Genomic DNA, 13,912 nt, shown 5'->3' on the forward strand with positions numbered 1-13,912 from the left:
AGCGACGCGCGAGATACTATGTTTATGTTTCGGTCGCCCCAGGTCGCCCGTCGCTCGCGCTCGTTGCCGCGCTCGCCGCCCGCGCCGCGCTCCCCGCCGCGCCTAGGTTTTTTCCCACTACGGTGTATCTCGCGCGTCGCTCCACCTCCCGCTCATCGATCGATTTTCTTAAATGCCTTCCGAGTCCGGCCTACCGTCTCCTGCATCCTCATTCGCTCAAACGTGTAAATTAATTACTCGATAACTATTGTTACTTTTGTACCACGGCACATGACATTTTTCCTTAGTTTAACCCAATCTACCACAATTTTCAAGTTGGCTACTTTTGCATCAGACACCCTGTATAACGAAATGCTTTCCAGTTTTTCCAGAGTTGGCTACAGTTGCAGTCGGTAATCCCTCATGGTAAAAGGTTGGGACAGCCTTAATGATTCACCCTGCATATAGAAATGTGTGTATGCATATACATATATACATATACGTATACGCATATAATTTAAGCCATGTTCAAACAATTTCTTATTTAAAACGAAATAACTGTGCGTTTTTAATATTGGTACTGTGTGCTAAGTAATAATTGAGTCATTTAAATTGCATTAATTAATTTTTCTCCCATTTTATATTTGTAGGATCACATACAAGAGGTTTTAGACAAATGGAATCAGATAGACGATGAAATTTGGGCAAAAGTTATCGTCTTCGAGAGAAATAGACGGGTCGCGAAAGCGTATGCTAGAGCGCCCGTCCTCACGATAAACGGTTCGAATGACGGATTTGACGGATTCAGGTACGTGCAACTTTAAGACACCATTACTTCTAAGATCTTCGTAATTTAATTACAGAGCGCTTTTTAATTATATATCAATGCTTTATAAATCTGGAGTCTTAGGTATGCAAATAGCGTTTACATTTTACTAATTTATCTTGCATTTTCTCTCTTGTCAAAATGTAATAATTCTAAAAAGAATGCGGACAATGTGTCACACAGTTTTGCATAATTTTATAGATTTATACAAGCTTTTATATGAAAAAATTTTTTAATTGCTTATTTATAATTATATATATGTATAATTGTGTACAATTGTACAAAGTTATACGTAATTGTAAGTGAATTTTTTTCTCTTAAAAATTTTTCATGTAAAAGCATGTGTAAATCTGTAAAATTATATAGAATTGTGTAGAATTGTATAGAAAATCATAGAAATATACAATATAAAAATATGTATGTACATGTTTGATGTATAATTTTATATAATACTATACAGGGTGAGTCTTTCCATATCCGACAAAATTTTTTAGAAGGTAGAACGGATCGAGATGAATGGAAAAGTCCTGTATCATTTTGCAATTTTCGTAATAGTTAACGAGTAATTAATTATAAAAAATCGTTGTCTTAGGCCGGCCTACCGCCCAATTCGAGCGCGTGGCGAGATGTGCGCATAGCAATATCGATCGTCAGGCGGTCACATCTTACCACGCGCTCGAATTGGGCGGTAGGTCGGCCTAAGACAACGATTTTTAATAATTAATTACTCGTTAACTATTACGAAAATTGCAAAATGGTACAGGACTTTTCCGTTCATCTCGATCCGTTCTACCTTCTCAAAATTTTGTCGGATATGGAAAGACTCACCCTGTATATTGTGCATGTTCATACATCGCATCCCTAATTGCAACGATACTATTCGAATAATCTTCCATAGAGTGAACTAAAAGTACCCTAATATACTGGAAACATCCCTACAATATCTTCTTATACGTGGCAATATTCTAAAAATATTTTCAGGAGCTGTGCTGTTAGAGATAAATATGTTCGTTTGAAGTAACGTATTACAAATATGTTACACGAGTTAATGTATCGTCCGGGTTAATTTACAGGATAGGGCTTTGCGGATTTGACAATCCCATGCGGGACCCGAAAACGGAGGAGGCCAAGCGCCACATAAACCAGGGGGTCAAAATAAAGATGGACGAGCAGGGCAACATACTCATTAAGAGATTATGTAAAAATAACGTGTACGTGAAGTCGACGAATCAGGAAGACAATGCGATCGGTCCGGAGATCATACGTAATTCGGAGGGTGCCCTCGAGCACGAGAAACCCGGAAAGGTGAGCCGTTAATGTTTCGCGGTTTCTTAACCGTTCGCGTTGGATTTTCCTCGTGAAATATTTATCGGCGAAAGCATCGAAATGGGTCAATCGCGTAAAGAGTGGGGCGTTAAACTCTCTTGCCTACTTCTTAAATGATAATAACAACAACAACAACAATAAGAAGAAGAAGAAGAAGAAGAAGAAGAAGAAGAAGCGCCGCGGCGTTTTCCTCACCGCACGCGAGGGGAATCACGTGTTGGTTTTATCACGAAGCTCGTACGAATGCATGTCGATAGATAGAGAAACCGCATCGCCTTTCTAATTAAAACTGCGAGCCATCGAACCGTATAATAAGAGGCGTTTAAATCTCTTTATCGTCAGGAAATCACACCGCCATGCACTCGGTACGAAAGGAGAGCGAGAAGTTCCGCCGCTCAACGCGATCCGCGATCGTTTCTTCCTGCATCCGAGACCATAAGGATCTCTCCCCCGTGTTTGTGTTTCGTTTATTAGTTTGCTCGGTTCTTGATAAATACGTTTTTATTACGTGCATCTCCCGCCCGCCCTGTCGAGAGGCCGATTGATGCCATAGCTAGTGACGCAATCGCCAACTTTCTCCTTAATATCGCAGAACGCTTGAACGCGAACGTTGAACGTTACCGGCCTCTCGTTTCAGTTGTTCGACATGAATAAATTCCAAACGAATCTGTCACGAGAGACGCGAAGGGCCTACCCGGACAGACGGCGATTGGAGATGCAGTGCCTGAGCGCCATCATATTCGTGAGAACGGAAGCCGACTTGCTTCAGTGTCCCGTATGGGTGCTCATCGTCAACGTGGTGGGACTGGATATGCTCAAGTCAAAGCTGCCACCAGGTATGCTCTGTGAGGAAAGCGTGTGACACACATTAAACGCCATACAGAATTTCCACGTACTGTTTACGACCGGTACTCGATATTTCGATCTAACCGGGGCCTAGGAAGGTACGGAGATGGTATCGGATGCTTCTTTAGATTTTTCGGAAATAACTTTCGGGAGGCTTAAGAAAAATTAATGGTTTAGGAGCCAAAATAAACTTTAATATTTTATGAGAACGTTGGTATAAAATTGTTAGAAAAAGAAGAATAAGAAAACGTTTTATTTGCAAATGGTAGACACCCTCCATTTTACCTTTGGACAATTGAAGGGTGGTCTCGAACAAAAGTTAGTCTTTAAAAAAGCATTTTTATAAATACTTATATTCGGTTTTTTAAATTTATATATTTACGTCCCATGCAGCACGTATGTCTTTTAGATCTTAAAATGACCTCAAAGCCAGCGTTAAGACTTAATCCTTTGACTTTATCTCCTAAATGTACTTTCCGGACATTATAACGTTTATTTCCCTCTCTTATCGACAATTCTACATATACTTTACAATCCTGTAATAAAAAGAGAAATTAGTGTGCAATATTAGCCGTGCGATACTGTTCTCCAATTGGTATTGTTCGATACCATCTGAATAACGTGTTGAAAAAGATTAACACGGATTTGGATGAACTTCATTTTGAAACCGATTATATATCGAGCTTAGAATTCATGAAAGAAAACGTACTCTATTTATTCGTGTAATTAAAATAAATATTAACAAAGTTAACTAATAATTAATACACAAACCACAATAAAAATAGCAAAACATACATCAGTTCGCAAATAATGCTATTTGTGAACTAAATATGATATACTCTACCGATATCGACGAAATGATAAATAATACGATTGTACTGCCCTTTGTGTGCAATCCTAGAAACTATCTTACTTTGATACCAGCCACTGTCCGATACCTCTCGATCTTCCCCTAAAAATTGCTGTTTAAAATTAAAGCGCTGTGTTACACGCTTCCAATAAAGAAATTATGAGAAATCAGTTTTTCTCAAAACTGATTTTACAGAATAACTTGAAAATTTTAGAGTCGACGTCTTATTAAAATAAAGTAACACAGTGGTTTTTCACGTTTTTCCTGATTTAAAAAGAAACACAGTTTTATTTACCATACAAAGTCTATTTTTTTTCAAAATTATGAAAAACGCAGAGAACCACTTGTTCCACTTTGTTCCTCTATTGGTCAGACGTCGATTGTAAAATTTTCAAGTCATTCTGTAAAGCCATTTTCGAGAAAACTGGGAAAGCGGTTTTTATTCTTTACCGATGGAAGCATGTGACACATCGCCTTAATTAAGAAACAAGATTTATGATATATTATTGTACTGTCTGACAATTTTAACAAGTATTAGTGTCTAAATGTGGATCTATTCAACGTTCGTTTTAGTCTTTGAATAGAATTGAATATTATTTCTTTGTCGAAAGGAATTCATTGGAATAATATTCGGATATTCGTTTGCTTTGAGTAATTTGTATCATCTCACGACTTTTCTTTTCAGTTTTAGCATTACAGAGGCCGGTGGATATAAAGAATAGGCCTAGAATACCAATTCCTGACGAGGATCCTTACAGCGTGGCCGGTGTGTCGTCGTCCGTCGGGCCCAGCGAAATAATGGATAGGGACTCGCGGGAACAGATCTACATGCAATCGACGAGTTACCAGCATCGACGGGCGGAGAGGCCGCCGAAATTGCCGCCCAGAGAAAATCTCTACGGCCACGGTATCCCCAAGGTGAATGTTGAAAACGACACGTTAAAGCCGTGTCATTAAGCTGAAGAAAATATACTATTTGGTGTCTCTTATTTCAGCCTGATTACGACGATATAGAGGATGATTATGGCAGGGCGATGAGACATCCTATGATGGAAGAGAAGCGGAGTAAACACGACGATAGAAAAAAATATGGTGAGCCACATCAACGCGTTTGTCACAATTTCTTCAATATATCCCAAAAAAACATCAACTAATAGTTACATAACATCAATAGTGATAACTTCCCACTCGACAACGAATATAATATAACACACCTTCTACATAATAGTTGTATTGTTCAGTAGAGAATGAAATATAATATTGATATTAGTTAGTATTTGCTGGGACAATGTGCATGCAATCGATATTAAAATTTCTGGAATTACATGTATTATATCAATATTAACATCAAATATTATTCTTAGATTAACGTCAAATATTGTTATTCTTATATTATTACTCAAGTATTAAACTCTTTCTGATCATTTTTGTTGAGGAAAAATTGTATTTAGAATTTACATGTCGAATCTAGCGTTCTTCCTAGAGAGACATCTATTTTTAGATATTGTTAACAAGTGATCTCGGTCGTTTATGTTAATAGCACAAGTAATGAAAATTGCTTCATGATCGGGTTTTCATTGTGCCTAATAATATTTTTGCAGATACATTTTTTCCAGTTCAACAAGTTGCACGCCGAGTGCTTGAATATCGATCTTGAAAAACACAGAATCAAAGTAATAGAACACGTGATTAAATTGACAATTGAAGTCAAAATAGTACACGTAATTAAATTAATAATCAATTTGATAATGGTACTAATTTACTGCAAAGAAACATTACTCAAGGTATATTTCACCTGTGTTATTTTCCCAGACAGCACGCGTATCCAAAAGATATCTTTAAGATGTTATTAAGTTGTCTCTTAGACATGTACATAAAAGATGGCTTAAAGATATCTTTATGACATTTTTTATACATGTGTGCTGTCTTGGGTTCGTATTGTGTTTAGAAAGAAAAAATAATTACAAAATGGAAAGTTCATGATAAACGTAAAAATATAGATTTAAACAATATAATTCGATTTATTGATGTCTATAATAATTTGTGAAATGTTTTAAGCCTCACTGAGCTTTCATCAGCCACGATAATGATAATATTAACTAATGCAAAAAGTATATACATATAAAACAACTATTAAGCGAGACATAATAGGAAAAGTAAAGGGGCTAATCGAAATAAAAAGCATAAATAAATGAATAAATAAGTAAATACATAAATAAGTAAAAAATAAAAGTGGCTAATGTATTTATACGAAGTCATAATAAAATAGAATAAAAAAGAAACGAAGCTAGGAAATAAGAGTACAGCTGATGAATAAAAATTGTCCATAATCAATTCAATGTTCGGAAACGTGAAGTGTGTGCGTGCGATAAAGAATGATTACGTTTTATTTATATCGTATATTTTGTTTATTAAGTTACATGTCCCACAATTTGCGACTGCGTGTTTCAGACGATCCGTATTATTGCGGCTTACGGGCACGCGTGCCTAATTTCGTTAAAATGGCGAGAAACGGTCACGGCAAGGTGGGTCCACCCCCACCTCGAGGACACTTGAGGACACAGCCGACGCCATCTTATATGGGCGCCGCTTACGCTAGTAGTCAATCCTCTCAGATTTATGGGCACCTGCCAGCCCATCGACCACCCATTATGTATCACGCCAGAAGTTTCGAGAGTGGACTTGGTAAGAAGCAGTTGTTGTGATTATAATTTTTCCACTTGTGTTGTCTTTAAAAAAAACAATCGCACCCCTGATGGAAATATTTTGCTGAGTACTAGAAAATCAACGAAAAGTGAAATTAAAGTTATTGAAAAGTTACTGAGTTATCTCAAAGGTAATTATAATTTTCCTTATGAAATTCAAAGTAATACTGTGAAAATATAAGGAAAAGTAAAGTATACTAGGTCGAAAAGTATAATACAAAATATGAAATATTAGATATTACGAAACTTTTACTGAATTTAATTAAAAACTATGTTTCTTTTTATTGAAAAATTGATCTCGGGGACAATTGAGAGAGATTTTAGTACAATTTTATTATACATTCAGCAAACTATTTCCACTAATTGTAAGAGCTACCATGTAAGTTAGTCCAATGTCGTAGCTTTATTACCACGTAAAATTAAACTCGCAAACTCTAACTTATTATTCTAGACCAATATTTGTATAATTTGTTATTATATTTATTATAATAATTTATTATAATTTATAATATTATTATATGCAGATTAATTTTTCACCTATTTTTCCCTTCACGATTTTTAGGTAAAAAAAGATAATTACGGGGATGGCCCGTAGACGGATTCATATTAAGCTGCTTTATAATCACGTTTATTAGTAATAATTGCTGCTATGCTTTCAGATTCGGACAACAGGAATGAGTCACCGTATAATCACATATACGGAAGGTTACCGATCCCGACGAGAGGCGTAATACCTCCGACTCCGCGTGCTATGTATATTGGAGAGTGGGATTAGATGTAAGAATTATCTCGACGTTTGTACTTATAAACGCTCTCTGTATATTGTTAATATACCACATAAATACTCATATTTTTATGCTAGCACCTGTATTTTTATTGTTCAACTCCTGGAAATAAAAATTAGGACTGGTGATTTCCTCTGAAGGCTTCGACATTCGAACTTTCGAAATCTTCGAAGCTTCGAAGCTTCGGAAAATTTATTTGTGCGAGTGGCGAATTTTTCGGTAAAATCTTATGTTCGATTGTTTGAATATAACATTTTATAATATTACAAATAATAAAGTATCTAGTTTATATAATTATCCATTTTGGTTGGCGCAATTTGATGATATCAGTACTTTTGCAGAGGCAATAAAAATGTATTACTTTTCTAACAAAATATAGCCAAATAATTAAATTATATAATTCTTGATTGGATGGCGCTTATACTTTCTTTTTTTACCTTTTTTAAAAAGGTTGTTTTTTAAGGTAATACCCATATACAGCACAGGTAGATTCTGAGTATATACGCAGTATATCGCAAACGTAGATTGTGTATATCCCATTAATATTCGAAATACGTCACGATATTTTGGGAATATACGGAGGATGTTTCTATGTTTGCCCTAGAAGCCTGCTCAGTATATACTGAGAATATTTCTTGGTAGGTTATATATCATAAAGTATATTAATAAAATATTTTGATCACATAATTAATTGCCTGGTCAGGTTTTCCTTATCAAGACCTCATGACTTGCCCCTTGTTACGCCTTATAATTTCTAATAGGAGGGTAGTAGGGCATCAGTTGGTTTCCTATTAAAAGTATTTAATTTTTTAACCTAATTTTTAAAGCGTGTTAAATTATGTAATCATTAAAAGGTTTCATATTCAGATCATTGAAGTTTAATAATGTACTTAAATGTACTTAAATGTACTTAAAATAATTTATAAACGTGAATTCACTGACGATAACACTTCCACTTACGGGGATTAACCTGTGTGTTATAAGGCTGGTATGTAACTGGCGCACAGGATAAGTTGGAAAGAATACGGTATATGGATTCACTCATTAATTTAATTTAACAGGCTACTTACACCTATGCCCGGTCCTAAATGGCCTCTTCATTTTCTAATTGATTTTATTTTTTTATTAATTTTGCTTTCATCAATATAATATGTATGTATATGTATGTAGAATGATCAAAGTAAAATTAGTGGTAGTAAAATCAAAGTAAAATCAACGTGTACCTGTTTTAGTGTCTTCATCCAGACTTTTTTGACAAATAAGGTTCATACAGAGATATGTTGGAGTCACATTGTAGACATATTACGTATGGTCATACGTTGATATGTATACTTTTTTATACAGGGTGGTCTAAAAGTCCCGGAACGGTTGAATATCCCGAGAAATTGTGGGTGGAACGGAAAACGGAAAAATACGTATTTCCTATTTTTGAAAGAGCTATCGAATGATACCAAAATTGACCCCCCCCCACCCCTGTGGGGTATTTTTCCGTTTTCCGTTCCATCCACAATTTCTCGGGATATTCAACCGTTCCGGGACTTTTAAGCCTATCACACAATGGGAAAGCACAGGGAATAGGAATAGGGAATAACACAGGCAACAGAAATAACTAAATTCCAACTTACCAGAAACCGTGCATCGACGCACAATGGAATATGGAATAGGCAATAGGAACAGAATATCCAACGCGTTGGATTTCTGTTCCCTATTCCCTGTGCCTGACCTACCTGACCAATCACAGTGGAGACTGGGACAGACACGTGGTTTTAAAATGCAGATGATTGGACAGCACGCCTATTGCCAACGAATCATTGTGTCTTGGCATTACATAGATTTCTATTCCCTATTCCGATTCCCTATTCCTATTGCCTGTGCTTTCCTATTGTGTGATAGGCTTTAGACCATCCTGTATATCCACGTATGCTCTTGCGCAATGTGACTCCAACATATCTCTGTATGAGCCATATATGTCAAAAAAGTCTGAATGAAGACGCTAAATTAGGTACATGTTGATTTTACTTTGATTTTACTACCACTAATTTTACTTAGGTCATTCTACATATGTATGTATAATATGTATTATAATTCTATTTATAGTTTTTAACTTGGCTGTATGTATACATATTTCGAATGGAACTTCGGTTCGCGCGGCCGATCTACGCTACAGCCATCTATACGCCGGTAAGTCACTTACAAGTGCTGTCGATAACTCGTCTTAGAGGGTAAAGACTGGTTCACGTATTAAAACTCACCCTGTATTGTATAATTATATGTATGCACGCTCATTCATGAAAAACGTTTTACCGGTGTATTTTATGTATAAATATATTGTATATGTATTTTCAAGATTTATTTTAATCCTTTTATAACGTTGGTAACAGGAATCTTAATCGTGACTGCTGTAAATTGCTGTCGGTAATACAGGATTCTTCAATGCCGCTCGTTGATGCTATATTATCATGTACATCACGTACAGTGGTTCAAGTCCTCGCTGAAGTATTGTCAGATTACAAATCAGCTGACTGGCCGGAGTGGCCGGGCTGTCAAGCATATACATATGTGACTCATTCTTTAATGTTCCGCGATACAAAGAGCAGTCGTGTTGTTATCCGTAATTTAGGAAAATTGCAGCATACATTATGCCGCGTGTATTATCTATGCGTAAATTTTCCAAAGTGCATTGTTGCACGATCGCAGCAGTTGCAATTGCACTTCGCGGCCAATGTGATTACGTCACACGAGCGAGAAAATATTCTGACACATCTATACACACAGCCATGCACGCGAGTATATACGTACGTACATGTATGTGTGTGTGTGCGTGTGTGTGTACGTATATAAGCAATTTTCCAACAAAGAAACGCGTAGTGAGAGACATTAAGCATATCTCGCTGTTTGCTTATCTACAATTCCTAATTATTTCCATCAAATAAAACAACTTCCAAACGTTCGATCAATGCATTCGCGTGCTGTGTTATCAAGCATTTGTCACTGCGTTTTCGCACGGAGAGTGTTCGGCTTTTGATGAATATTACCGAAGATAATGGACCCAACTGTCCCGGAATGGAGGCGTTATTTACTCGTGCAACCACCCACGATACTGTTGCTACTTGCCGTGACAATGTCAGGTGATAAACTAATCCTTTTGCCTTGGTACAACGACTACATGCGCTCATCCTTCTTGCAGGTACTGTCTTCACAGATCTGTTGTTGAATCGTACATGCGTTGTGACTCTGAAAATAAACGAAACGGAGTGCCTGCTGCTCCATAAGAATAGCACCAGCAAGGAGGCGCTCAGGCTCAACTCCATAGTCCAACCATACACAAGCTTAGTTATAATGGCTAAAGCCTTCATGGAAAGCATCATCCCGTCACTCTTGACGTTATTTCTGGGACCATGGAGTGACAAATACGGAAGAAAACCCCTTATACTTTCAGGATATATAAGTAATTATATTTTTGTAACGAATAATATTGTGGGGCTGTAAAAAGAGCTTTGTTGCCTTTAAACATACTACATTGATTGAGTTGCAATAATTGATTGTTACTATAGAGACGGGTAGTAATAGATTATAGAATACAATGCAGATTGTGACAACATGAAATTTTATAAATAGCTCTCAAAGCTCTCTGTTATGTCCGCAAGAGAGTGTTGATATTTATTTAACGCACGTGTCTTTAGGTACATCTTTAACTTATCTTCTGCTTTCTGTATTGGCTCAGTGGGATGTTGGACCTTGGTATTTCCTGATAGCCTACATTCCTACTGGCCTCTTGGGTGGCATAGGCGTATTGATTTTAGCTTCCGTATGTTACATCACTGATATAACGGACGATAACGAGCGGGCATGGCATTTAGCCTGGTTGGACGCACTGATCTCTCTCGGCGCCCTAATCGGATTGCTTTGTGGTCCAGTGATATTTGAAGCATGTGGCTACAGTGCTGTATTTGGTGTTGCGTTTATGTTCTGCGCTCTAGCAACGTTGTACATAATATTTTTCGTTCCAGAAACTGTACATAGTCAAACTTGCGTAGGTATTTCCGAAGCATTTATTAAATTTTTTTGCAGCAGTAGACGTATAGTATACAGGGTGGGCCATTTTAATCTATGCACCCAAATTTCTTTGTACCTAAGACTGATACGGAAAAATGGTTCAGACAAGAGTTGTTCAAGATAATGTGGGTCATCTATCTGTGTAACTAGCTTTGATCTTGAGACTACTTTTCAAGGTTGGTTGAAGGTCAGAGTGGTTTTTTAAATAGGAACCCCTATTTTTTATTACATATTCTTATAGCTTACCTCGAGAGCTTTCCAAAACGCTATAATAAAGTATTTTTTATTAAGAACTTTTTGAGTTATTAAGGTTTGAAAGTTCCAATATTTTGACATAAATTACAAAATATCTTGTAAAATATTCATTTTTTATCATCTTACCTTAATACTTTTTTGAACAGAATAATGAGATAAATCAACTTGTGTAAAGAAAACACAATTTTGTAACAAGTAATAAAAAAAATTTTTTAAACAACAGATAGGTGACCCCCATTATCTTCAACAACTTTTGTCTGAACTATTTTTCCGTATCTGTCTTAGGTACAAAGAAATTTGGGTGAATAGATTAAAATGGCCCACCCTGTATGTATATATCCCTGATGGAAATATTTTATGAAAAACATAGTGAAAATTTCTTAATTGATCCTGTTTTATAGCATTTTAATATTTCAGCAATTTCTCATTAAAAGTGAACACAGTGTTTAGTTAAATTCAGCAAATTTTCATAGTACACTTTCAGTAAAATATTTCCAACGGGGTCAGCTTACAGATTAATTTTAAGATAAATGAATGAATATTGTTCCAAATGTGAATTACGAGATAAATCATCGCTTTTGTCTGTTCTTACAGGGTATCCGCGAGGTATTTGACTTTAAGTTAGTAAAGGATCTCATTAATACGTGCACAAGTAAGAGAGACGGATTCAACAGGTCGTTAGTTTGGAGCTGCATAGCATGTCTTACGCTCGTCCTGATTGTATTTGAAGGTAGTCTCGCTATCGGATATTTATTTACAAGCGCGAAGCTTGGGTGGACCGTAGAAAAGTACTCCACTTATGTAGCTGCGGACGCTATGGTAGGGATATTCGGGACGATATCCGGTATTAGATTAATGCGAAACTATGCAGGTATTGTTTTGAACAATGTTGAAGGCTTCATTATTGATTGCAAGAATTTACCGGATATGTACGATTGATTGGTTTGATTTAGGATTTCCAGAGGCTGTAGTTGCGATAATATCTGTTACGTCATCTCTTGGTAGTGTCTTGGTACGTGCCTTTACATGGCAGTCTTGGCATATGTATTTATCAGTGGCTCTAGGAATGTTTGGCAATATATCTCGATCGATGATACGTGCTGTATTATCCAAGGCAATACCTACGCAGGACACAGGTAAACCTTGTCTTTTGAATTTAAGAAATAATTGTAGAATTTAGTAGAACCAGAAATGAATTACTCTTAAACATACGTATATAGTCGTTAATTTTCGCTAAGATACCTACATTAATCTTGTAAAAAAAAACATTTTAAAGTGCATTTATTTCAACAGGGAAGGTTTTCTCTCTAGCTGCGGCTCTAGAGACACTGTTACCGTTTGCGTCAGCTTCTCTGTATACCTTTTTCTACTCCCATTACATGCCACCTTTATATCCTCTACCAGTGTGGTTCTTATCAGCAGTATTTTATGTCATAACTATTGTGATACTGATATATATACAGATACAAGTAATGAGAAGTACCACAGTGCCTTTTGCTCAATTGACGGAAGATAATAATTCGACTTAGTGCATGATCCTTTTAAGGAAAGACAAGTACAAAATATATCTGCGAGATGAACCAACTAATCAACTAACAATAAGTGCAAAGACGATATTTTTACATATAATATATACTTTTTTTAGCAACATATAAAGCGTGCATTCTTTATATAATATATGTATGAAATTTATATATATAATATATGTATATGTATATATGAAATTTTGTATTAAATACAATAATAAAGTTAAATTCTTCAAAATGTTTCAATTATTATTATGAACAATCTTCAATCGCTTAGTATTTTTGTAATTTGTTGTTCACATAACACAATCTGTTTTTATGTTGAATAATATTGGCAAATGTATTTATTAGTACGAGAGAAAAGGTGTTTCTACCTGGGGCCCGATTCTTGAATTCATTCGAAGAAGAAACGTATACGAAAATTCTGCTCAGACAGAAAAGTTGAAAGTCTATTGGTTAAAACCATGAGAGTATAAATTTGGTCACATATAATTACAGACACTAGCTCCAATTTCTCTTGCATATAAAGAGAAATCTGAGAGATACCGTGCATATCTTAGATGGAACTTTTGACCACTGACACCTCTGTGTGTACAAAACGTGCATACTGAATGTGATTATGAATAATTGTACGACGTGTAACACTCAAAGTCCACAATTTTCCTCTTTACACGATTATTTGGCTCTAGAAAAGGCGGAGGATTACGATCAAGTTATTCGAAACAATTAAAAACAAGGATGTAAGCAATTTTTAAATA

The 13,912-nt window shown here is 36.0% G+C and overlaps 2 protein-coding genes across 8 annotated transcripts in view; both read left to right on the plus strand.

The window, feature by feature from the left end:
• The window catches only part of LOC105557969, a 29,973-nt gene extending 22,483 nt beyond the window's left edge, over window positions 1-7,490 (plus strand). For 6 of the 7 annotated variants that reach the window (XM_012005416.1, XM_012005415.1, XM_012005413.1 and 3 more), the window contains exons 3-9: window positions 630-787; window positions 1,879-2,110; window positions 2,769-2,967; window positions 4,513-4,745; window positions 4,823-4,919; window positions 6,279-6,512; window positions 7,192-7,488. In XM_012005416.1, coding sequence (XP_011860806.1) covers window positions 630-787; window positions 1,879-2,110; window positions 2,769-2,967; window positions 4,513-4,745; window positions 4,823-4,919; window positions 6,279-6,512; window positions 7,192-7,307 — 1,269 coding nt within the window. In that variant the 3' untranslated portion in view covers window positions 7,308-7,488. Of the gene's footprint in view, window positions 1-629; window positions 788-1,878; window positions 2,111-2,768; window positions 2,968-4,512; window positions 4,746-4,822; window positions 4,920-6,278; window positions 6,513-7,191 lie in introns of all 7 variants that reach the window. The other variant, XM_012005417.1, reaches the window with a different exon arrangement.
• A 2,351-nt stretch (window positions 7,491-9,841) lies between these two features.
• Window positions 9,842-13,359, plus strand: LOC105557970 (proton-coupled folate transporter-like). Its single transcript, XM_012005418.1, has 6 exons — window positions 9,842-10,445; window positions 10,505-10,765; window positions 11,001-11,350; window positions 12,223-12,499; window positions 12,582-12,764; window positions 12,922-13,359. Exons 1-6 carry the CDS (start codon window positions 10,361-10,363, stop codon window positions 13,155-13,157), a joined length of 1,392 nt encoding a protein of 463 aa, XP_011860808.1. The 5' UTR covers window positions 9,842-10,360; the 3' UTR covers window positions 13,158-13,359.
• Window positions 13,360-13,912: the final 553 nt, after the last annotated feature.

This window comes from Vollenhovia emeryi, unplaced genomic scaffold, assembly GCF_000949405.1.
Source record: "Vollenhovia emeryi isolate VEMERY1.0 unplaced genomic scaffold, V.emery_V1.0 DF939397.1, whole genome shotgun sequence".
In the NCBI taxonomy this organism is placed as follows: Eukaryota; Metazoa; Arthropoda; class Insecta; order Hymenoptera; family Formicidae; genus Vollenhovia; species Vollenhovia emeryi.